At 39.9% G+C, this 23,160-nt stretch overlaps 1 protein-coding gene across 1 annotated transcript in view; it reads left to right on the plus strand.

Annotated features, from left to right (window-relative positions):
- The window catches only part of LOC112983658 (acetyl-coenzyme A thioesterase), a 31,545-nt gene extending 11,567 nt beyond the window's left edge, over positions 1–19,978 (plus strand). The window contains exons 6-15 of the mRNA XM_064500883.1: positions 1,262–1,412; positions 4,696–4,815; positions 6,171–6,321; positions 8,149–8,204; positions 8,604–8,664; positions 10,358–10,441; positions 15,483–15,616; positions 17,070–17,198; positions 18,536–18,662; positions 19,481–19,978. Coding sequence (XP_064356953.1) covers positions 1,262–1,412; positions 4,696–4,815; positions 6,171–6,321; positions 8,149–8,204; positions 8,604–8,664; positions 10,358–10,441; positions 15,483–15,616; positions 17,070–17,198; positions 18,536–18,662; positions 19,481–19,615 — 1,148 coding nt within the window. The 3' untranslated portion in view covers positions 19,616–19,978. The remainder of the gene's footprint in view (positions 1–1,261; positions 1,413–4,695; positions 4,816–6,170; positions 6,322–8,148; positions 8,205–8,603; positions 8,665–10,357; positions 10,442–15,482; positions 15,617–17,069; positions 17,199–18,535; positions 18,663–19,480) is intronic.
- Positions 19,979–23,160: the final 3,182 nt, after the last annotated feature.

Genomic DNA, 23,160 nt, shown 5'->3' on the forward strand with positions numbered 1-23,160 from the left:
TTTTTACTGAGGAAGGATAAAACCTGTTGTAAATATAAATTTTGGTCTTAACAATTTAATAAGATTGTGTAGAACAGAAGAGACTGCTGCAAGAAAGCATTTGTCCTCATGGTAACTGTCTCTCAGTAAATGGCTTAATACCATCAAAGTCAAATCAGAGACTGATGATTTTGGTTTCCGCTGCTCTGCCCTGAAATTTCCTGGAAGGATCCTGCCATCACTAACACTAATTCAGCTCCTGGAGGACACAGAACAAGCAAAATAGGGGAAGGAGAGGAAAATACTATAGAGGCTTCCAGGTAGCAAATAGGTATAAATCATATTCAGAAATTGAAGTTTGTCTTTAGAGTGCATGTTATGCAACAACTTATATAGGTCTAAAGTGCAAGTGAGTCAGATGTGTACACACACACACACACACACACACACACACACTTGTAATAATCATAAGGTTAGTTAGGACAAAAATCAAAAGTACATTTCAGGTCAAGTAGCATGTAGCACAGGTGAGCACTTCTTAAGTGACTGATACATTTTGCTACAATAGGTTCAAGCATGAGATGGTAACTGAAAAAAGAAAGATTACAGTGAGAATGTATGGCTAAGCGTTTGAAAGTGGAATCAGAAAAGTCCAGGTAATGGAAGGTGGTTACTAATTTAGGTCAATATTTATCTCCTTAGCCTTTGTGCATGTTCTATATTGTCTCTAATAATCACAAGATTTGTAAGTAGCAGGTTATAAAACAATCATCATACTCTAGCCTCAATTAGACACATTAGCAAAGGTGCAGGTCATACATGGGGGTCAAAGTCTATGAAAGACATTTGAATGAAACATAAGGAATAAACCGCTTTAACAACATCCATTACAGGTCATGCGTAACAGCCATGAATAATCACAAACGCATGCTGTTACGGGTGGCCTGCCTATGTTCTCAGCTAGCTGAGTTTCACAGTTGCTGCTTCTAACACAGCTTGTCTAAGGGACAGGGTGATGGCTAGGAAGCATCACTGTGCTGTGGTCTACCCAGGTGTGCTCCATCCCCACCTCTGCTTGGAAGAACAGAGCAAATTTTCAGCCTCTCGCTGCTCTTGGAAAGGACAGAGGCATTCCATGTCTGTCTTTTTAAGTATTTTTCTTTTCATCACGCCTGATGCAAATGGCAGCCTTCAGTAATGGGGAATTGCTGTTTTCTTCTTGGCTATGTGACTTACCAGCTGATCTGAAATAAACCTTTAATACATTGCTGCCATATTTCAGATACTCTTAAAGAGGAAGATGCGGTTTCAACTGACCTTACTCATGTGCAGAGTATTGAGCTTGTCTTGCCCCCTCATGCAAACCATCATGAAAATGCTTTTGGTGGCCAGATCATGGCTTGGATGGAGACAGTAGCCAGTATTTCAGCAAGGTACTTCTCTATGTCATAGTTTTTGTATATGGTTCTGAGTGGATGTGTACCTCAATTTTAATGTTAAGAGCTTCACCAGAATTTATTTTAAATTAAAGACCCAAATCTTTGACTTCTCTTCCTCCTAAGATTGCAGGTCTTTCCCCTATTTATTTGGTATATTTTGTGTGGCATCCATTTCTGTGGCACCCCTGCCAGTATGTGGGGTGAAATACTGTTTTCTCCATGTTAAACATGGTGACCCTGTGGCAAAAGAGGCTACATTATTTGCCCGAAACTCTCTGCAGACAGTCATCATCAAAAATAGGAATAGAAACCAGACCTCCTCATGGTTGGTGCAAGTTTTGTTGGTGCATGGTTTTAAAAGCAGAAGTAATCTTCAAGTCAAGATAAAACTGATGAGGACCCTGTATCAATTGATACCTAAAAATGGATATGAATGAATCCTAAACAATATTCTGTAGATCGTTATGCCAGAGGTAAGAAGAAGTCATGGAAAAAGAATCTGAAGAAACAGGTTCTGTTCTGCTGGTGCTGACACAGAATGGATGTATAACCTTGGGCAGGTCATGTAACCTCTCAGTCCCTCAGAGTCCCACATTCTGTGGGTTGTAATGTTTTTAGCAATTTAAAGGGCTTTGACATCTTCAGGTGAAAAGTACAAAATATTTTTGTGACACTTTCTAGCGTTGCTAGTCATTATGGCTGAGGCATATAATCATTTAATTTCTTTCTCTGAAATTGAACCGTTGCTTTTCTCCCTCCTTGCTCTTGGGCTCTATACAAAGCTTCTTTATAAGCAAGACTTGAGTTTCAGTTTGAATTCTCCTTGCATACCAAATGACCTAATTCACTGCAGGGATTTTAGACATGTTTTTGTTTTTTAACTTTAATAATTAAATGACTTTCTCATTCATTATTCATGTAGTTTTGATTTGTAGCTAGTAGTTGTACTGATAACAACAGATTTTCTGTAGTGGTTGGATAAACAGCTCTTTTTACTAACAATAGAATGCACTGACCTTACCCCAGTGTGTAATTTCATTGACTTCAAAGGGATTGTTTCTTATTTGGGCCATGATCTGACCCATAATAATTACCTGTTTTCATTTGATAGATTTGACTTAGTGAGAGTCACTTTTAGGTTTAGAAACAGAAAGGAAACATCAACAAATCAGGTAGTGAAAATATTTTCTTTGGAACTATGAATGTCAAACATGATTTTTGTCATGCTGAAAATATCAGGAATAATAGCTGATGGCAGGGGCTGGATGAAAACAGAGATTCTGTATTTTAGGCTTGAGAAATAGCTAGTTTCACTACAAACCTTTTTTGAGGCCACTCACAATTAGATCTGACCTTTGAAGGTGCCAGTTAAGAGTTGCTATGGCCACAGATTCTGTTGGAGGAGCGGTAATTCTTGAAAAATATATTTCTAAGAGTATTTTAAAGGTTATTCCCCCCCCCCCCCATACACACTTTTTTAGCTGGACAGTAATTGAACATCTTACAAATAGCAGTAAAGCCATTTGAATAACTATTTGAACTGAATCTGCCCTTTCTTGTTGTGTTACACTTCCAGTAAAAGTATTCAGAGCTTAGTTTTCCAGGAAAAAATGTGCTTAATATTTAGGCTAAACTTTCCTTTTGTTCCTCGCTTATTTTCAGTCATATTGTGTTTACATCTTTATCGTGAATGTTGTAAATGAGATCAACATTTAGCATTTTAAATAAGAGCAAATTATTCTTAATGAAATTACAAAGTCGTTTGAATGTATTAGTCTATTAAAAAGATGTACCAGTCAATTAATTAGCATCAGATAATTGTGCACATTTAACAATACCGGTACATTAGTTTACAGAATGCAATTGAGTTAAAAGCTAAGAACACCACAAAATTCTATTTTCTAGTTTAAAAAGTGCATAATGACAATCTATTCAGATGTGCATGTGTGATTCTTAGACTTTTGCTCACATGCATGAGGGTAAAATGTGGTTTTTCAAAGACTAAAAATAAATGGCATTGTTTTATATTGTCTTCTATTTTTGTGGTGCATAGAAATCCCAATTAAGAGTGTGACTTCGATTACACTTAAGTTGTTCCCACTCCAAAGATTTTGCAAACTAGATCCCAATTCCACAAACTCTTAATCTGTATCTACACTGCAGATGTTTTCTGTCAGGGCTGTAAAGGTTAGAGAAGTGGTGGGTCAGTGGAATTCCCTAATGTAGAAGCCGTAACATTGCAGAATTATTCTTTTAGCAGTGTAGTTGGGTTTGATCAGGCGTGCGTCTGTTTTCTTCTACTATACCGGTCCAAAGAGCATCTTTGCTAGCACAGTCTTGGAAAGGGCACTCTCCTGGCAGAGGAAACCTTTTGTACCAGTCCAGCAAAGTCTTACCAGAGTGGTCACAGGCTATATTGCAGGCAATTCAAAGAGATCCAGTAGGATAACTCCACTGAACCTGACTGCATGTGATTGAATGCTTTACAGGATCAGCTCTGAAATAAGAGACAGGTGAGTGGATGCAATATGCAATTGGAAGGACAAAGGAAACAGAAGTATTAAGATTTGTTTATATTTAATGCACTACTTTGTCCTGATCTTCTAAAATTTAGTCAACCCTTCTGGGTTTCTAGATTGATAAGGGATCAGTTCAACATCTTGCTGTTCCTTTGTGTGTTCAGAAATGAATTATCAAGCTCAGCATCAGTAACTATGTATAACTCAGAAAACCAGAAATGATTTGACAAACAAGCGGAAAATTACAAAATATTAAGAAGAATTGACAGATTGAAATTTCTGTTGCTTGAACACTACTTCTGGTGCTGAACTTTTCTGCTCAGGTTTCTTTAATTGTATAAAGGCTTTATGATCTGGCATCTTTATGTATTGAGCGATATCCTACTCCCCATGCAGTCATATGGAAATTAATGAAACTCTTTGTGAAGTAAGTAATTACTCTGTAGGTAAGGGATTCATGATCTGCCTCCGAAAGAAGGTAATAACAAGCGATGAGAATTAATTAGTCAGTGTTTGTAAAGTGTGTTGAAGATGAAACAGCATGACATAAGTGGTATTGTTATGTTTGAGGTCCAAATTATATGCTGTTGGAGCTGAACATGTTAACTGTGTTTCAGTGGGTTATGGAAGAAATTAAAGTTATATGCTGATCTTGGTTGTGCAAAACTTATTGCTGTAATCGCTACCTACTGCCAGCCTAACAAAGGAGCTACTTTTACAAGGCTGTGTTTTGCTCTGTGTCTCTTCTGCTTTTTTAGCCGCCTTTGTCGTTCGTATCCCGTCTTGAAATCTGTTGATATGTTTAAATTCCGGGGACCATCCGTCGTGGGTGACCGCCTTGTCTTCAATGCAATTGTGAACAATACATTTCAGAACAGGTAAAGCTGCTCGTATGCTTGTGTTTCTTGACTTCTCCAACACCAGCTTATCTGCATGCTTTAGGTTTCAGCCATCAGTGGGATTTGCCCTATTGATTGAATGATTTTTGCAATCTTTTTTAACTTTTCTGAGTGAAAGTTTTCTAAAATTTATTTTGTCTTTCACTCTCAAAAGTTAAAGATTTTTCATAACCAAATCCCGGTCCTGCAAATTCTGACCGTAAACTTCACTCTGAACTTCAGGGATTTTCAAGGGATGTTTTGGTCTCAGGGCCTTGATCGATCATCAGAAGGCTCCAACTTGCTGCCAGCCTCTTCCTGTTTTGGCATTTGTTGCCAGTTTTGGGTTCCACTTACTGCTGGTGGCTGGCAAAATTTATGTATTGTTTTGTTTTTCCTTCTTCTTAGAAGTGGTTTGGGTGCACATAGGGGTGGAGCTTTGCCGGTTGCAGTTTGGAATAAATGGCTACAGCCTAAAGTGAACCTTCACCTTTGTCACAGAGGCAGGGTGGAGTTTAGAGTCATTGTAAGAGTGAAACATGCATTTGGGCACACTAAACACCTGCTCCTGCGATTCAGTTGTGTGGCTTTTTACCAGTCTTCTGCAGATCCTGCTTGCTAATGGTTACTCTCTTTTCCTCTTTCCCATGTATGCATCATCTCCTCTGCAGATTTAAGACTCCTATTGTGTTTGTACCACAGAGAATGAGCCTCTGAACTTTGGCAAAGGGATTGTGACTTGACACCTCTCTGCTAGGCTGGTTTCCCCATCCACAGGAATGGTTCTCTGGGCCAAGGGACCTTTGGGTCAGCGCCAGGGGTGTGATGCAACTTATGCTGAGCGCTCTTCCATCAGCTGGGCCCTTATCCAGAGCAGCAGGACCTAGTCACACAGGACAGGTCATGAGATGCAGAAAGACACAGAGGGCAGAAGCTAAAGTAATCCCTCCTCCAACTTTTGTGGGACAAATGCTGTCCTGGCATAGCTGTTTTGTGGCTGCTTTCATTGTAGGTCTATTTGGTCCCATCAGAGTGCTAGCAGGGCACCTTCATGCTATGCATCTGCTGATCCTGCTACCTTTTGCTGTCTCTTCTCAATCTGCTCATTGGTGTTTACATTTTGCGGCTTAGCTCACTTTCTTCTCTTTTTACTAGTGCTGTTTATCTAGTGCCACCTTTTATTTCATTTCTGAAATGTGTCTGTCCAGACTGAGTAATTTATTTTCTATGCTACAGAATATTTGAGTCAGACTTCCTGCACCCATGAAGTCTGCAGCAGTCCTGCTTAGTATGTCTCAAGGCTACTTCTGCATCACTTACAGTAGTTCAATAATTAATTTAAACTCTTATTTCAGTGTGGAGGTTGGTGTCCGTGTTGAGGCTTATAACTGTGAAGAATGGATCAAGGACCAAGCACGGCATATTAACAGCGCTTTTCTTATTTTTAATGCTGTAAATGACAAAGGAGAGCTGCTCGCCTTCCCCAGAGTTAAACCTACTACAAAGGTCAGCTCTCATTCTCAGGAGTAGGGTGAATGTGTACGTGGGGTTATGTGGTCCAGCCCAGCACACTGCATGTCACTCAGCCAGCTACTGACAGCCTTCCAGGAAAAGCAAGGACTAAACAAGGCAGTGCACTGAAATTCCTCTTCTTGGGGAAAAGCGCCTCATTTAGAGGACTGAGGAAGCATCTAAATGAAATGTTTGCCTTTGAGAAATTTGTCAGGCTTCATCCACCTGAATCTGAGAAGTCTAGTGGAGGACAGTTTGTAGCTGTTGGAGAGGGAGGATGAATCTGCCCTTTGGAAGCACCTGTCTGTACAGGTCTTGTACAATTTCCACTGACTGTAGAAGATGCCAAGACAGCAAGAAACTGACTGAGGCTTTTAAGTGTTAAATGGATAAAGTTACTTTTAGAAACTCTTAATGAAGACAAGAAATAGAATTGGTAAAGAAGTCAGTGGGAATCAGCTCCTATGACCTGGGTGGGCTGTCCAGTTCCTTTGACATGGAGATTTCAGCAAGTGTTTCCCTGCAAATGGTTCAGTAAGCGCTCAGAGCCGTGCAAATACTGTTGTTGAATTGTTTGCTGTTTTGTCACCTGTCATTAACTTATTGGTCCAATTACGTGATTTTTTGAGAGCCTGCATAGACAGGAATTAAACGATTATTTAACAGCAGTGAACTTATGTTTTGTTGGATAGCAATTGGACAAATAAATCAAGGTGCCATATGTACCAAGTAAGGCAGTAAGGTTCACGAGTGCCCACTAAAAATTGTTGGGAGAGGAAGCATTAACTCTTCCTCTTTTCAACGGTTTAAAAAAAAAAAAACACAGTAGCTTAGCTTCCACCAGAAAAACAGTGCATCCCTTGAAAAGCTGCTTAGGACATCCACAAATTAAGTGCAAGGATAAAAACATGTACACCTGTTCCTGGACAGTCAAGCAAACAAATCTATGAAAAATAAGGGTAGTATGAGCTCAAAGTAATCTAAACTTTCATTTGTCATTTGGCTGAAAGTCAGTGCTGGTATGGCAGTGCTCTGCAAAATGGTCAAGAGCTGTCTTCCAAAAATAGTAGGTGGTCCTTGGTTTAAAGAAGGTTGAAATGCACTAATCTAGAGATCCTGCTAATTTCAGGACAAGCTGTGTCAGCTCTTAAAAGCAAATAAAAGAAGCTTCTTCCAAAGTGGTATGTCCTTCATGGTAATGAGTCCGCTTGACTTCTGGTGCAGTTCGTGCTCTTAGGTCACTTGTATGCTTCAAAAAAAATTCTACTCTGGATAGAGTAATAATAAAGGATGGGAAAGACTTGCCACCTTAAAGAGCAGATCACAGCCATTTGCATCATGCTTGCTTCTAATTGTCAGTGGCCATATTGCTCTTTGCCCCAGATCAATGAGCACTAAAACAACTAAAACAGTCCAGACTTCCCTCATACTTTGAACTCTTGAAAATGGTGAATTGGCTTAATAGTTTATCTGGTAGGTGGCACATTTGAAAAGAACAGAATATTCTGTGCAGCGCTGCACTGCCCAGCTCTCCCTGGACTAGGTCTAAAGTGGTAGGAGTATGCTGCTGTGAGGATACTTTTTTATTGGATTGGTTTTGCCAACTTAAGGGGATGTTGTCAAGTGAAAAGTAAATCACTAACTCAGGTTAAACTGGGGAAAGTCCAATGTAGAGTGTACAGTTTATTTTTAATACATCTCTGGGATTTGTCCACCTATAAGAAATAATTTTTAGTTGTTGTTTAGTTGCACAAAATTGTCAAAATGGAATGTGCCCTAATTTATTCAGGTTTATCACTGTCTCGTTTACTTTTTGCAAAGGATGGCATGAGGCGGTATCGTGGAGCTATTGCACGAAGGAGAATTCGACTAGCCAGGTATGGCTGGGTTACAAGGAGAACTTGATTTTGAAGACTCTTTAATTTTTAATATATTCTATGGAAAAGCAATAATCTGCTAAGTGGTCAAAATCTGCTCAAACATACCTGTTACACTGCTTAATTTTCCAAATCTTTTTGCCTGAGTTGCATTGAAATCATTAGGGGCTATTCCTCTCATAAAAGTAAATAGTTAGCTCTTTAGCATATTTTCATTCCCCATTGTTCTTGGGAAGAGAAAGGATGTATTGCATAACCGTCTTGCAACTGAAGATTGATTAAATATTTCTAAAGTATTTAGAAGACACTTAAGCCTATAGAAGTGATTGTTACTAGCACATATTGAAGAAAGTGCGAGAGCCAATTCATGCTACTATTTTCTTTTGAACTTTGTTTTAGAAAATACATCCTTTCTGCTAAGGAAGACAAACCTTCTGATCCCTGGGAGAGAAGCAACCAGGTAATCTTTAGGTCATGTCCTATTGTCTACCTGCATAAAATGGTGTATTTGTACACTTTTTGGATGTGTACAACCGTTGTACAGACCTTGGCAGTTTCCATACTGGACATGCTGTACTCAAGTATTATGGTAATAATGGAAGACTGGATAAATGTGTAATTAGATATTTTTTTTTCTGAGAGAAAACAACAGACTAGGTACTTCAATATCAGTTTGAGTTTCATACAGAGCATAAAAAATAACTCTAAGATAGAATCTGCAAATAATTTTAACAAGGCGTCCCATAAGCAGCAGAGCTAAAGACGACAGGTTTCCTGCAGATTTATGTCCTGGTGTCCTGTCTTTTCCTTTCCCTGTGGCATTAATACCAGTGCCCATCCCTCTTGTGTGTCCTTTGTTGCTTTGTCACTGAGCTAGGTGAAGTGTATGGACTGACTAGTTTGGAGTTGTGTGTGTGCCAATTCGCCAGTCAGGTGCTGCTAACCAGAATGTCTTAACAGATGAATTTTGCTGTAAAGAAGCTGATTTGGGTCTTCCTCCTTTTCCCAGCCACTAATTTTCACAAAACTTGTAGGGATTTTATTGTCTCTGATATTTCAATCTCCATTTCAAAATTGAATTTGAAATGTTAAAAGTGCGTGGGCAATAGACATGGCCATACCAACAGACGTGATCAGTGAAATAGCATAAACTTTGTTTCAGTGGAAAGCAAAGGTGAAAACATACGTTAATTCCTAGATGCACTGCATCAGGTAGTACATGTTTCTAGCTTGGATATGGTAGGCCATAGTGTGCCCATGTCATAACATAAATAGCGATGAACCTGAACTTAGGTGGGTTTATGCACACCCTAAATGTTGTTTCAGTGCAGAATTTTTGTGGTTAAAGCTTCATTGTAGCTAAGCTCTCAGTGGTTCCCAGAAATTTTACTGGATCTTTTTCTATTATTTCTAAAGGTAAGTAAATAATAGTTGGAGTTTTATAATGCAGGAAGTGATTTGCTATTAATGGTGGCATCACCATTAGAGTTTTAATCCTGTGAACACAGAATTTCTTTTCTGCCACAAAATAAATATAAATATGAACACAATGTTAAAAATGGATTACTCAAATTTATTTAATATTAAATGGAAATATGTCTTTTAAGACTTCTTAAGCTATACATTCTTTTTGTACAGCATTTAAACTGGAACTCCATCCATGGTAGTCAAGCATAAAACACTAGGCATATTTGCACTCTCTGTGCTCTGAGCCTTCTGTGTAAAGCAACTGTCAAGGTAGACCACAGCTTGATAGCAATGGAGAGGTTAATTTTCTAGTCGATTTTAATTACTTACAAGGAAAATGGACAAAACCATTAGTTTAGTGGCCTCAGAGGTTACCTGTATTAGCTCTCTGTTGGTCACAGTTTTTCTGCTCTGCTTTATAATCAGAGAAGCCCAAATTAGAATTTCGTTGCTGTTGTTTAATTAGGGTTGTTTTGCCATCAGCCATGTGAGCACATAATCTAGCTATTGGAAGTATTTAATTCAGAAACTACTGGACTGTGTTTTCTGGAAGGAAAATACTTATGGGAAAATACACATTTATTTGGGATTCAACGGTAATGATAGAAAAAGAGCATCTCATTTCTGGAATGTTTAGTAAAATGTACCTTTACCCCTTTGTTTCAGCAATATTTCTTACATTTCAGGTGTATTTGAGTTACAGCAATATAGCCACGCTGACGCACCTGGCAGCAAAACCTGGATGGGAAATAACCAGTACACTGGATGATGTAAGTGCAGAATTATGGAATAGCTGCATTGCCACTTTAGTTATGTTTCACCATAAGAGGTGGGTGGAGAAAAGCAACATTTTACATCTGTAAATAAATTAATTGTCTTGGTAATGTTTGGTTTATTGTGGCTAGGACTGAAAAGCAAAACTCCTAGAATTTCCCTGAAAGGCTGTAAAGCGTTATGCAGACTGGAAGTCATGGAGACCCTCAGAGACAGTTCTGAGTGGCTGGTAGAAGGTAGCACCCCAGGAGGCCGGGGATCCCAGCAACTCTTCAGCTGGGCTTGTTGAGCAACTACACAGGACGGTGTAAAACGCAAACAGGCAAAACCGTGCCTCATTTCTGTGGAAGCTTTGGCAAAATTGAAGTGCTTCTGACTTTTTGCCAGATTGATTCCATTGAAACTCCAAACTTAGACATCTCTGCCTAGGCAGTGAGATCTGTTGGGCGTCTCATGTCACTGTGATAAACAAAATGTGTGTGGCAGTCTGCAATGTACTGTCTTTATCAGCAGTACACGTTATCTTGTGATAGTTTTAAGTGGATACAAGCCATTCATATGCTATCTTTTTCAGCCTCTATCTTCTCAGAAGACCACTTGACTCTTTTTTTTTTTTTTTTTTGTATGCATATTTTCCCTTTCCAAAAGCCTGCAAGCAAAACACCTCTTTGTTCATGGACCAATGTTACAAGCTCAAAATCCCTGAGAAATCATACATGAAGCAGTTTTAAGATATGCAGATGCTGTTACGAAAAACAGTAGCAAGAAAATTTTAACAGTTGAGAAAAATCAATTTTAACCTAGTTACAGTGCATGTTTTCCAAACTTTAAAGAGAAATCTGTTAAGCTTTGGGTTCTGAAATTTATTTAGTGGTTGGCAGATTAAGATAACAGAGATTCAGAGACTTTAGGGGAACTGGAAGAGACTTAAGATCTTTTAGTCTGATCTGCATATCTGAGGCTACAAAACTTCGCCTACTGAGTCTTGCATCTAGTCAATAAACTACTTAAGTTAGAGCACATAAACAGAAAAGACCTGAATTCATAAGGAATTCTGATGATGGCACATCTGTCGGTTCCATGAGGAGGTTGTTCCACTGCTTAATTGCTTTCAGTGAACACTTGTGCCTGCCTTCTTTCTTTCTTGACTGTCAGTCTTCAGCTCAACCCCTATTCTCATTGATGCTGTTTTCTGCTGGATACAAGAATCTAGATGGACAAGGAGCTGGGTAGTCTGTACATTAACAAGTATAGTATCAGCCAGTGGGCCCTTTCCTAGCTCTTTCCTGTGCCTTGTCCTTCCAGATTGTCTTGCTTCCTGTCATCCTGTTCCAAATAAATGACAGAGAGCCCTCATGGTGGGAAAAGAAAGCTTAAACAGTCAGGAACAGTCAGCAACATTGAATGTTATCTTCAAGCTTCTGCCAAGGCTTTATCATTGTCCATGTCAAACTTCTTTTCTACTTCCACTGGAACTGCCCCAATCCAAATTTCTTTCTCAATCTTTAGTGCTTGAAGCCTCTAATGGAACCAGCACCAAATGTTGTGAAGAAATCACCTCATTCAAGAAAAACATTCATGTTCTCAAAGGCTTTCTAGACAGCATCATGTGTTTTCTCTCTCTCAGCAAGCCACCAGCTACCTTCTTGCATTAGTGGAGTTTGATACTTTCCCCCCGCTTCTGAATATCTTAAAACAGTATTCATATAAGGCCTGGCTCTAAGCCACTCAGTTCTTATCTGCTAGAAGATCTTGAGCGGGTGTTCCCAGCTGCACTAGTTTATCTAATTTAAATGGGTATCTTAAATCCAGCAAATCTCCATTCAGGCAGGACGTAGGATACAAATCACGCTGATGCTGTTAGCAGGTGGAGAGTAGCCATCCATTCCTAATCTGCTGGACCTTTCTGCACAATCTGACATTGTCAGTTGTTAGCTATTTCTTAAAGAAATGGCAGGAATCCAGGGTAGTGTACTACTTTTCTTCCTGGAAGGATGCACGCAGTGATCCGCAGTGCAGATGTCAGCAGCAGGCAGAGGGTACACCTGTCCCTTGCCATATGAGACTGTGTGATTATCACCCAGTTAACTCACTAGATAGATGAAACTTGCTCTTTGGCAAAGAAAATGAGAGTGAAACCAGTCTTGGACAGAGTGGAGTTTCTGTTTATGGACAGAAAGGAGCAGTATGTCTCCTGTGGCTTTACCTGTCCAGCACCTCCAGCCAAATTTACACGTGTTTGGGTCACTAAATGCTGGTATAGATGCAGCCCCAAGGAATGCTCTCGGACAGCTCCACTTAATGGAACTTACCGCCTTGGTAAACGTTGATCTGTCTCACTTTTCACTGGTTCACACTCATTTTTGTCACCCCTACTGAAGTATAGTAAGCAAGGGCACAAAGAAATGTCCCTTAGGAAACTTATCTACTACATTACATCATGTTTCCCTGGCAGTTTCCTTGGCCTTCCAGGCCACCACACCTCATACCTGTCCTCTCTTCTCTGCACAGCTGTTGTCTCACTGCAGACTGGGTCATGTACAAGGTCTTGATCCTTATATTTAGGGTATTCAGTGGTGAAGGCACAGAACAACTACTTTGCCTTCTCTGATACGAATGTATAGCAGCATCTCCACTGAAACAAAACTTTTCAGTATCCATGAAATGGTTTATTGGGGAGAGGATGAAAGAACAAAGCAGCACTTGTCAGTGTGCTGCCTGAAGGCAGCCATCCTGTGGGAAAGGAGATTGTCAAAGACATTAGACTGAGCATTATTTTGGGATGAAATATTCTAGTATGTAGAGTTTACAAAGCAGCATGTGCTTCTCCATATGCAGAGGATTTGTGCCCTTTTCTCTGGAATCAGAATGACCCCAAGCTGATTGAGCTGTTTTGAAGGTAGAAAGTGGCACTATGAGCTCTTTGAATTAGAGCTATGAGACTTGCAGGCCTATGTAATAAATCACCTACCTTTGCCTGTGTTCACATAGTAGATGTTGTAACAGCTGCATTTCCTACTTCATTTTGTGATTTCTGAGCCTGCTAGACTCTTAAAAGAACACTTCTGTGTGATTGTTTGGAATATTGATCTATGCATCCTGTGTCTGGTTTCTGGAGAGCTTAACTGGTTTGTTTTCCCAAAATCTTCACTTCAGCAAGATGTATGCTGGAATATGAATATTTTTTTTTCTTGTTCTAAAACATGAAAATATATATACATTCAAAATCTACGTTGTTGCATACGTGCTCAGTAAACCAAAAGATGATTAATTTTTGATAAAGCAAAAAAGAGCAACAAGATGATGATGCTCATGAATCTCGTATCACTTGGAAATGAAAATTGGTTAAATCTTTTTAGGATGTGAGAAGCAAATTAGCACATCAGACTAAAATTTGAGTCCATTAATTCTAAGTGCTCTCTTCTGCCCATCTTTCTTCATTATACAAGATTTATGAAACATGTCAAGCCCTTTTCTTGCCAGAATTGTGTGTACTGTGTTATGTACAGGTTCTCTCTTTTGAGTTCTCTGTTGTGGGGTTGAGACCAAAGGCTAGAAGTATAGCCCAAATAATCAGGACAAGATTTTGCAAGCATGGGACAGTTCAGCAGTGTAAGTTTATTGAAATCTCTGACAATAGAGGTAGAAATGTATTTTTGAAACAACTTTTCAGCCCATTGTGAAACAGAGCACCATTAACAATAAAGACTTTTATTAAATTTATTAAACAATAAAGATGGGGGGAGGGGGGAGATATTTTGGAAAGAGAAATGTTCACCCGTTTTAGGGAGAGAGAGCATAGGCCAATGTGTGACTGATTTGCAAGGACAAAGGGAGTTAAAAGAATGAAATTCTATTATGTGCCTATTCCAACATCTTTGTATCTTTTAAACACAAGCTACTGGACTGTATAGCTTGGGGGAGTAGTTCAGAGAGGTAATCCACAAGTCATCTAAAATCATCCCTCTTAAACCTTTGCTAGTACTTTTAAAAAAACAAAAAATCTGGTCTCCTTTGGAAGTCTCTAGTTAAGCTCCCAAAGCCTGCAGTGCCCAGCACTACTGGGTATGTTCCAAAATCCTGGTGGTAGGGACGGCAGTTGGTTGGTTTGGTTTTGTTGTGCTTGAGTCTGTACTGCCTCACAGACACTGCAGGGACATTCGTCTCATCCTGTGTGGCCTCACTCCAGCTCCTTCCCACTCACCACTGCCACATGCAGTGGATTCTGCTCGGAAATCCTAAATTTCTGCAAACTTTCAAGTAACCATCATTTCAGATAAGCCCACCTTAGAAAAATTTCCTCCTTTCCTTTCTAAAAGTTGTACTTTTACCTTCCCTTGCATTCCTGTATTTCTGTAACTTCACCTGCTTGAGGGTCAGGTTATAAAAGGGTAGGATTCTGGACAAGCACCTACCTAGGTTTAAAGTCTAATCTCTTGTCACCAGTCACTGCTGCCAGACTTACAAAAAGCAATGCAAGAGGTGGTCAGATTTTCCTCTTACTTTTTAGAGTCAGTGGACTGAGGCCTTCATAAGACTTTCTATAGCAGGGCTGAGAAGAGGCATTTACTTAATTCCTAAATGGATCTGCTATTGTTTATGAAAGTGATGCCTTCTACATGGTCTTGGCTTTCCAGACAGAAGAAAAATACACTGAAATAACTCTCAAATCTTTCTGAGACATCTGCAGTATGAAAGGTATTTACAGAGCATATGCGCGTGGAATGAGAAAGAGGTCATACTGGCCTTTCAGACTTGTTTGTCTCCACTCATGAACTGAGTGGAGCTCAGCTAACCTCACCATGTGCAATTAAAACCATGTGATCTCACAATATTACTGGTGTATTTGATTTTCCATTGTGCTGTATTTTAATGTAAAACTAATCTTGAATACTCATCTGAATTTCATCTGTCAGATGTAGTTTTGCATGTACTCTTGAGAAAATCTGCCTAAGCCATAAATGTGTAACACTTATAAATGCTAAAATATTTATAGTCATCATTCTTTGTTTTTAATATGCTGTTCATTTATTTCAGATAAAAATATGGACTCATGAGGAGGGTGATGTCTTGTCACTCAAAGTAGAAATGCAAGTGAAGATACCATCAGATCTAGCTTTCTCCCTTCTGTCTGACTTCACACACTGCCAACAATGGGACAAACATTACTTGTAAGAAGAACTTACCTTTTCTTTAAGACTGTTTGAATCCACTGACAACTAACCTTTCTGATACAAATGTTTTTGAGATGTTGACACTTTTCTACCTAATTAAGAAGAAATTGCTGTAAGAAGTTGACATTAAAGATTCATTAGTCAAAGTGTGGATGGGTTTTTCCCTTAACAATAAAATCTAATCTCTCCTAAACCTGCTTTAAAAATAAGGTTGCCCTGGACTGTCAAAAGAGAGAACTGCAACCATTTTAATACCCTGTATTAAATGAAAAAAATTTCTTGCCTAAACATACATACATTAAAAGGGTTAACTTGAGTAGGTTATATATAACTTGTGCTAGATATATTGTCAATGCTCTGTGTAAAAAATAAGGCAGAGCTTGGACTCCTTCCTGTTTGTGTCCTTTGTGTGATAGAGCTGAGCATCAGCATCCCAAAGTGAGAAATCAAGAAATGGGGATCTTCGATATTCACTTTTTAAGAAAATTAACATCTTATAAAGTGTACTTGAGTTGGAATGGATTTTAGAATTGCTGTTAAAGATAGCTTTTAATTTGCTTTATATGGTGTAGATTAATGACTAGAGAGAGTTGATATAAATTTGATTGAGGTGATACAAATTTGCCCAGGTAAATAGTCTCTTTAAGGAGAATCTTTGTCAGTTAATCACTGCATCCTGAAAGAGGGTGAGAGTAAATGAAAGCTTAAGGTAATCTGAAAATGTACAGGCTCTGCTGAGTTTAAGGCTTATAAAAAAAGGAGTCTGAAGAAATGTTACATTGCCTTTCCATATCTAGCTTTCTTATGACTAACATGAAGCCCAGTTAACTGGTCAAAATAGCATTTCAACTTAGCAATGCTTGTTGCTGAGACACTAGAAGCTGAAATTAAATCAATTATGGCCAGCGTAAAAGGAAATTCTGAGTTATGCTTTTTGTAGTGAAAACTAAGAGGCAGCAGCCACTGCCTCCAACAGAGCAAAAGAGCATGTGCTGCCCACTTGGCCCTTCCTGAACAGAGCAGAATACAACTTTGAATAAAATTTAGCGAAGATGCTTAAGATGAAGAAAACAATATTTCCACCATTTGAACAAACATTTTCTAGCTGTCTTTCCTATGTCAGATATAGACAAATTTGGACATTTGGCAAGTATTGTAGGCAGGCTAATGTCATTCCAAACAGGAACGGACAGTAGGCAAAGGACATGCTATTAGTAGTTGGCTCCAACACCTTGCAGCCCTTTTTAAAAGTTTTGTGGGACGGAGAGGTGGTGTCAGATGAAGCATTGCAGAAAAGCTCAGTCTTTCACTCTGTTCCACTCTCTTGCTCACCGCTTCAACATAAAGAAAAGCTGTGGGCTTAATGTTAGGATGGAATTTCGTACTGTTTTTGTAAGAGAAGCCATTGCACGTGTCAGGTACTGCATGAGCGTGTCAAATACATTTGCAGAACTTGTGAGGTCCTACAAGCTGTGCATGAAGATGAGAGAATTTATTACGTTACATCTCCATCCGTGAGTGGCCATAAACCCAAAGACTTTGTGGTTCTTGTGTCTCGCAGGCAACCCTGTAAGCCCAGGTGAGTATGCAGTTTCAAGCTTAACTGTAAGCACTTTGGAGCCATGGTTTTGATTAGTGTTGACCTTTATCTTGGGCCTGTGGCTTGTTCTTGGGTGGCAAAGATGTTATTTTATTCCTTGGAAGTTGGATTAGGAAGTGATTTTATGTTACATGATGTTGATGCCTGAATCTACAAAAACAGATTTGCTTTGTGATGTGAATATGTGATGAAGTGAATTAAGAGCATTACATATTTGTATCATAGTCCAGTATTGCTTCTTTGATAGTGACTCTTCAGGATTGGTCTATCATCAGGATAAAAATAGGCCAGTGTGTCTTCAAACTGGCAATTTTGAAAAAAATACATGTCCTAGACAGGGAGAGACTGTCAGTGTGCACGTGATTGGGAGTTTAATTACTTTTTAATCCCATTTAATGTAATTCTGGATGTTTTCTTATTCAAGGGAATGCTTGGCCTTTCTTGAAACCTCAGTGTGATATATTTATTGTGTCAGTAAATTTCACCACTGAATTTGGTTTAAAAAGTTCCTTGATCAGTTTAACATATATTGATTTTTACTTTTTCTTTAGATATCAGTTTGTTCTTGCATAATGAAATAGGGATAAATAGGACCATTTGGTCTACCTTGTGCTTTTACTCTCTTTTCTTCCTTTCTTTTCTCTTACTCTTCGCGTTTTCAGACTTCAGCCTATTAACAGAACACTGGTCTTAGGTAGTATTCTGCACTGGGCTTGCTTTTTTCCCACCTCTGAGAACTGGATTGTGTCTACCTTTGCTGAGACCATCCACTAAGGCTTCTTAGTAAGGGTTGCTCCTAGGCCCCAAGTCTGTAGACCTGGTTCATGGAGAGCAGATAAATAAAGGGGATGGTGCAGCTAAACAAGCGCAGAACACAAAATCTGCTGTCTCCCTTTGCCTTCCCATGTACTTTATCTTCACTAACACCTTCCTCTGGCCCTTTTTAATTCTGTGCACTACTCCATGTCCCTTTGGGGTACTAATATCATAGCTTACAGCTTGACTCCAGCCCATTATGTCAGCCAGGGCCATGCCTGCTCAGCAGCATTAGGGAAGCTGCTGTACGAGGGTGATCGTTCTCTGGCTTTCCACAGGGTTTTCCCTGATTGCAGTCAGTGATAAAAGCTTTATGAGAGTAGTTATGTCTTTAAACATACAGGAGTTTGTTTGCCTTCATATGAAAATGACATCTTTAGTATAGCTATTCATGTATTTCAAAGAAAAGAAATTGCACATTCTGTAGTTCTAGTCCTTCAAGTGTATTTTTTTTTGACATCTTGTTGAAGAGGTGTTTGATTCTTGCGCTTGCCCTGCAGTGAACCCTACATAGTAGCTGTGAAGTCGGTTACCCTGACATCTATGCCACCTTCTTCAGAGTACTGCAGAAGTGAAATCCTTTGCGCTGGATTCCAGATCTATAGTGACAGCAGCAGCTCCTGTACGGTGAGTAGCTCGGCAGGTCTCAGCAGTGTCTCCTTTCCCGTGGTACTACCCATGCATACTCTCTCATTTGAGCTGACACCCGGGTGCAGAAAACAGTAATACAGTGGAAGAAATGAGTCAGTTTCCCCAGACTTCAGTGTGGTTATTAAGACATTCTGTGTCCCACAAGGTGGAATTTATCTTGCCCAACTTTGGCCATCTGCAAGTTAGAGATGATGACTGAACTAGATACTGGAGAGAGTCAGGCACCTCCACAGAGTAGTTCATTCAATCCTAAATAATGCTTCTAAAAGGTGTGCGTTAAACTGGTCTCTGGTGGTGCCTGTGTCTCTTCACTGACTACAGAGAAAGCCCAAGGGATTAGTTCAGACTAAATGCTTAACTTTTATGTGTCAAAAATTATGCAAGCAGAATCCCATCCCTGGACAAATTAGCATTCCTCCCTTCTGTGTTCTTTTCCAATGGTAAGTTGTAACCTTTTCATTTAAGAAAATATACTTCTGAAAATACTCAGCAACTCCCAGCGGCTGCGATTCTTTCTACAGGCAACATCTTTGTTTGTAAAGCACATGTAGACTTGATGTTTTTTGCTGCTCTGCTGTATGCAATTACCTACATGCTTGAGGACGTGGCAGTAGTGAGGACACTAAGATCACTAAAGTACTGTAAAAAAAGTCATGCCCTTTCTGCTGCTACTTTCCTCCAGTTTCATAGTCTTTTATTCTCATCCAAAAATATTTTGATACTAGATGCTGCAAAAAATGGCTAACTGTTGCCATCTGTATGGTTTTTAGTTTTATTTATTTTTGTTTTAACAGGTGTGTTACTTCAATCAAGTGACATCAGGTGTTCTGCCTCACTTAGCTGCAAATCTCACTGGCTCATCAAAATCCATTGAAGACACTGCTTTGGCTTGTATCAAGTTCTTGGAGCTGGAAGGCAGCAAGTACTGAAGTCTAGAGCCCTCTTCAGAAATTTGTTTCTGAGATTATCAAGCAGTACTGGTTTGAGTTCCTGTGTACGTGCTAATCATTGTTCTACAGGCTAGTTACTTTGGGTCATGGAGCTGATTTTCAGTGTGAGCTTCAGAATATCTAGCACCTGCACTTCCTGTTGATTTAAGATTTGGCCTTAGGCTCTAAATTGAAATTTTTAATTTTAAAAAGATGAGAGACAGATTCTGCTCTTAATTGCACTAATTTATTTTGTATAACAAGAGGCAGACTTTGGCCCAGTAGGTCTGTATATCATGAGACTATGTCACCACTATAACATATTGAACATAATGAAATCCAGTCAGTGGTTAGACGGAGAGGTAGTTACTGATTTAAGTTAACAAAGAACTGGTGCAGCTACACAACTTACCAGTGCTCTGGCCAGGCTGCTCAGGACCTTGCACAGGCATTATGTAAGTATATTAGACTACAGAAAGTGAAAGTTCTTAGTCTCACCTCAGAGTCATTCTCTACAGGTATAAATAACTAGGCAAGGTGGAAGCAGTTTTACCACTGTCTGTGTTATGAAACTAATGCTTTACACACAGAGAAAAACAAATGAAGAATAGTAATAGCACTTTATTCCTTACCTGGTAATGTTTGTTATTTTATCTATGACTTCCAATAAATCATTGTTTCTCAGGTTACAAATCCATCAAAATTTCTACAACAAATCTCTCTGGAAGGGCTTCAGACTTGGTTCCAGACTGTCCTGTAGTGATGTCAGGGGAGTTGGCCTCCTATAAAAGTTCTCCTATAAATAAGTAAATGCTGGCAAGTTCTGTGCAAGAATGCTGTGCTAGCATTGAGTGAATATAGAATAGTAGTAACTTTGGATACATTCACGCACAGCTGAAAAGATTTCAGAGGTTTTACTGTGGTGCATCGATTTTGTTTTCTGCTGTTTTGTTTTTGCTCAAAAGTGCCCTATTTAAAAAAAAACAGGTAAGATTGTCAGTAGTTAGATCACAACACGAATTGCAGGGCAGGGGGCTGGGGGAATTGAAAGAATCGGAGCATAGGAACTGTGGCAGTCATCTTACTATGGTCCCCTCAGTAATACAGCCAGAGCTCTAGGGGTCTGATTCAGTTCCCATTAAAACAAATAGATCTTTAATTTAGCCTGGAACTGAATCAGAGCTCTGCTAATGATTTACAGGTTCTAGTATACCTCAATTTTGCACATGACTTGTTTACCAAGTGCAGTAGAAAAGACACCAACTGTGTCCTGGAAGCCATCTAGGTGTATTAGCACGATGAGTCACCTGGCCTCTCAGCAAGACTAATTTAGCTTTGGTACAGCATTGCATTGAAGCAAAGCATTAGTGAAATCAGGGCCTGTCTCCTCTGGCTCCTGGCGAAGACTGGCCACTGCAGACCATACAACACAAGGCTATATTTGCCCGTGCCAAAAAGCAAGCAAGCCAGACCCTGATGTTTGGCTCTGAAGGGAAGATGTTGGGTCTAGGTCCTAACTGTGGAGCATGGCGTGGTTTTCATCATATGCATAAAACACTACCTAAGTAGGCAGGGAGGACTGCAGCCCTGCCAAAGCAGAAACACTGCTGAGCTCCTCCTGCCAGCTCGGCTGGTAGTATAGGAACAGTCCTGGCCTGTAACAGCTGCAGGTCCGGGCTGCTGCAGCAGGCCAGGAACTCGGCTCTTGCTCCCACTCAGGGTGCTTTAACCCTTGTTGCATGCAGATGGTGGCAGACAGGTGCACCCAAGGGACAGGTAGGTCTCTATGGTCCCAAGTTTTAGTGAACAGAGACACCTAATGTTCAGCTCTGAATACATGCACAAAGCTTCAAGGAAGTGCCCAACCTCAGCCTGTGCCAAGCATTCCCTATCATCAGCTGAGTGACTTCCTGTGCAGCACATCTGTTCATAACCTGCCTTTTAGAGTTACTTACACACTGAAGTTAGGTTTTGGGCTACCACAAGGGCTATCTAGGTGATGGTGTTTGTTTTGTTTTTTATTTTTTTTAAATATAGCATTTTTGAGATAGGTGGCCTGGTTTCTGTCCTTGCATCCTATGTATTTCTAATCTTCCACCATAATAGCGTGCCCTCCTTTGGTGTTGGGGATAGAGGACCAATGCACACTAACCCTGTTCAATCTGGGCTGCTTGATCATCATCATCAGACCAGTTACTGACGCTGTTATATACAGTGGTAAGGGGAGGTGCCTGGGAGAAATGCAAGGCTGACGGGATAGTGTTCTTTGTGCTGAACATCCCATGACCTCCCACTACCAACTAAATCTGGCTGCTCTCAGATGGCATTTTCTGTTTCTGAAAAGGAAGAGCTCTAGGCTGGGAGACATGCATCAGCAGAATACTGAGATCACTGGGAAACCACAGGTGCCTAATTCCAGCCTGCAGCTTCAGCCCTCTGACCCTGACATGTAGGCATTAGACCTCTTTTGTGAATGCAGCTACAGATGTATGGGTAAGTAGCTTTTCTACATAGACTCTACAACAAATGCTAGCCAACGTCTAAGATAAGGCAATTCAGGAGGCTTCTGCTAGCACAAGGTTTTCCTTGAATTCTAATTATTTGTCTAACTTTTGAATTTGCATGCAGGTACAAGCATACCTTTATATGCAGCACCTTTTACAATAGCTTTTCAAATAGCCTTCTTGTAGCGACACATACCTTTGTGCAGGCACTTAAAGAGAATATTTATTAGTGGGTGCATTTAACAAATAGTTCTCTCTAACACTGAAGTGGAGGCTGTTAACTTGTAAAGTTCTTCACTGATGTTATACAGAGTGCAGTGCAAACCTTTTCAGTACATCCTTTTCCTCAGCAATCACTGAAGCAGAGAACAGGAATAAGGAGGAGGCTTAGACTTACCCAGCCCATGCAAGCACATGTGTTGTGATTACCTGAAACAGCTGTTCCTCTGATACTGAACATCATGTGGTTTTTGCAAGGCAGCAGCAGAACAGTAGTTAGCTGCAGGAGCTTGACAAGCGTTGTAGAATGCAAGATGGAGCAAAGCAACAGGTATGAAACTGACGGCTGTCGTACCCAGCTCCAGAAGAGCACTACAAGGAGAACTGCAACCCCATGCTGAAGGGAGGGCCCACTTTTGGCACTGTCCCTTTAGACAACTGGAAGTCACAGTGATCAGCTGTGGGAGGGTAAACAGTGAATTTTCTTTTTCTCCTCCAAGATACATGAAGTACACCATGTAACTTACCAGTAAAAGGGACATTTTTGCCTCAGCTTGCAGCAGTGCAACCATGTATTACTCAGAACCATCGGCCTGCACCAGGTTGCAGGCTGCTCGCTGAAACCACAGTTTGCACACCACACTGCCCCCGTATCTGGGAAGTGTTTGGTACCACTACACAATTCAACGTGCATGGTTTCACGTGAAAAGCTCCAGGTAAAAGAACACATTACAACATCAGGGAGTTTTTAAACACAGGAAGTAATCTGAAAAGACAGTGGTCCTCTTACAGGAGGAGATTTTTTTTTTTTGAATATAGGTA

The sequence above is a fragment of the Dromaius novaehollandiae genome, chromosome W (genome assembly GCF_036370855.1).
Source record: "Dromaius novaehollandiae isolate bDroNov1 chromosome W, bDroNov1.hap1, whole genome shotgun sequence".
Taxonomy (NCBI): Eukaryota; Metazoa; Chordata; class Aves; order Casuariiformes; family Dromaiidae; genus Dromaius; species Dromaius novaehollandiae.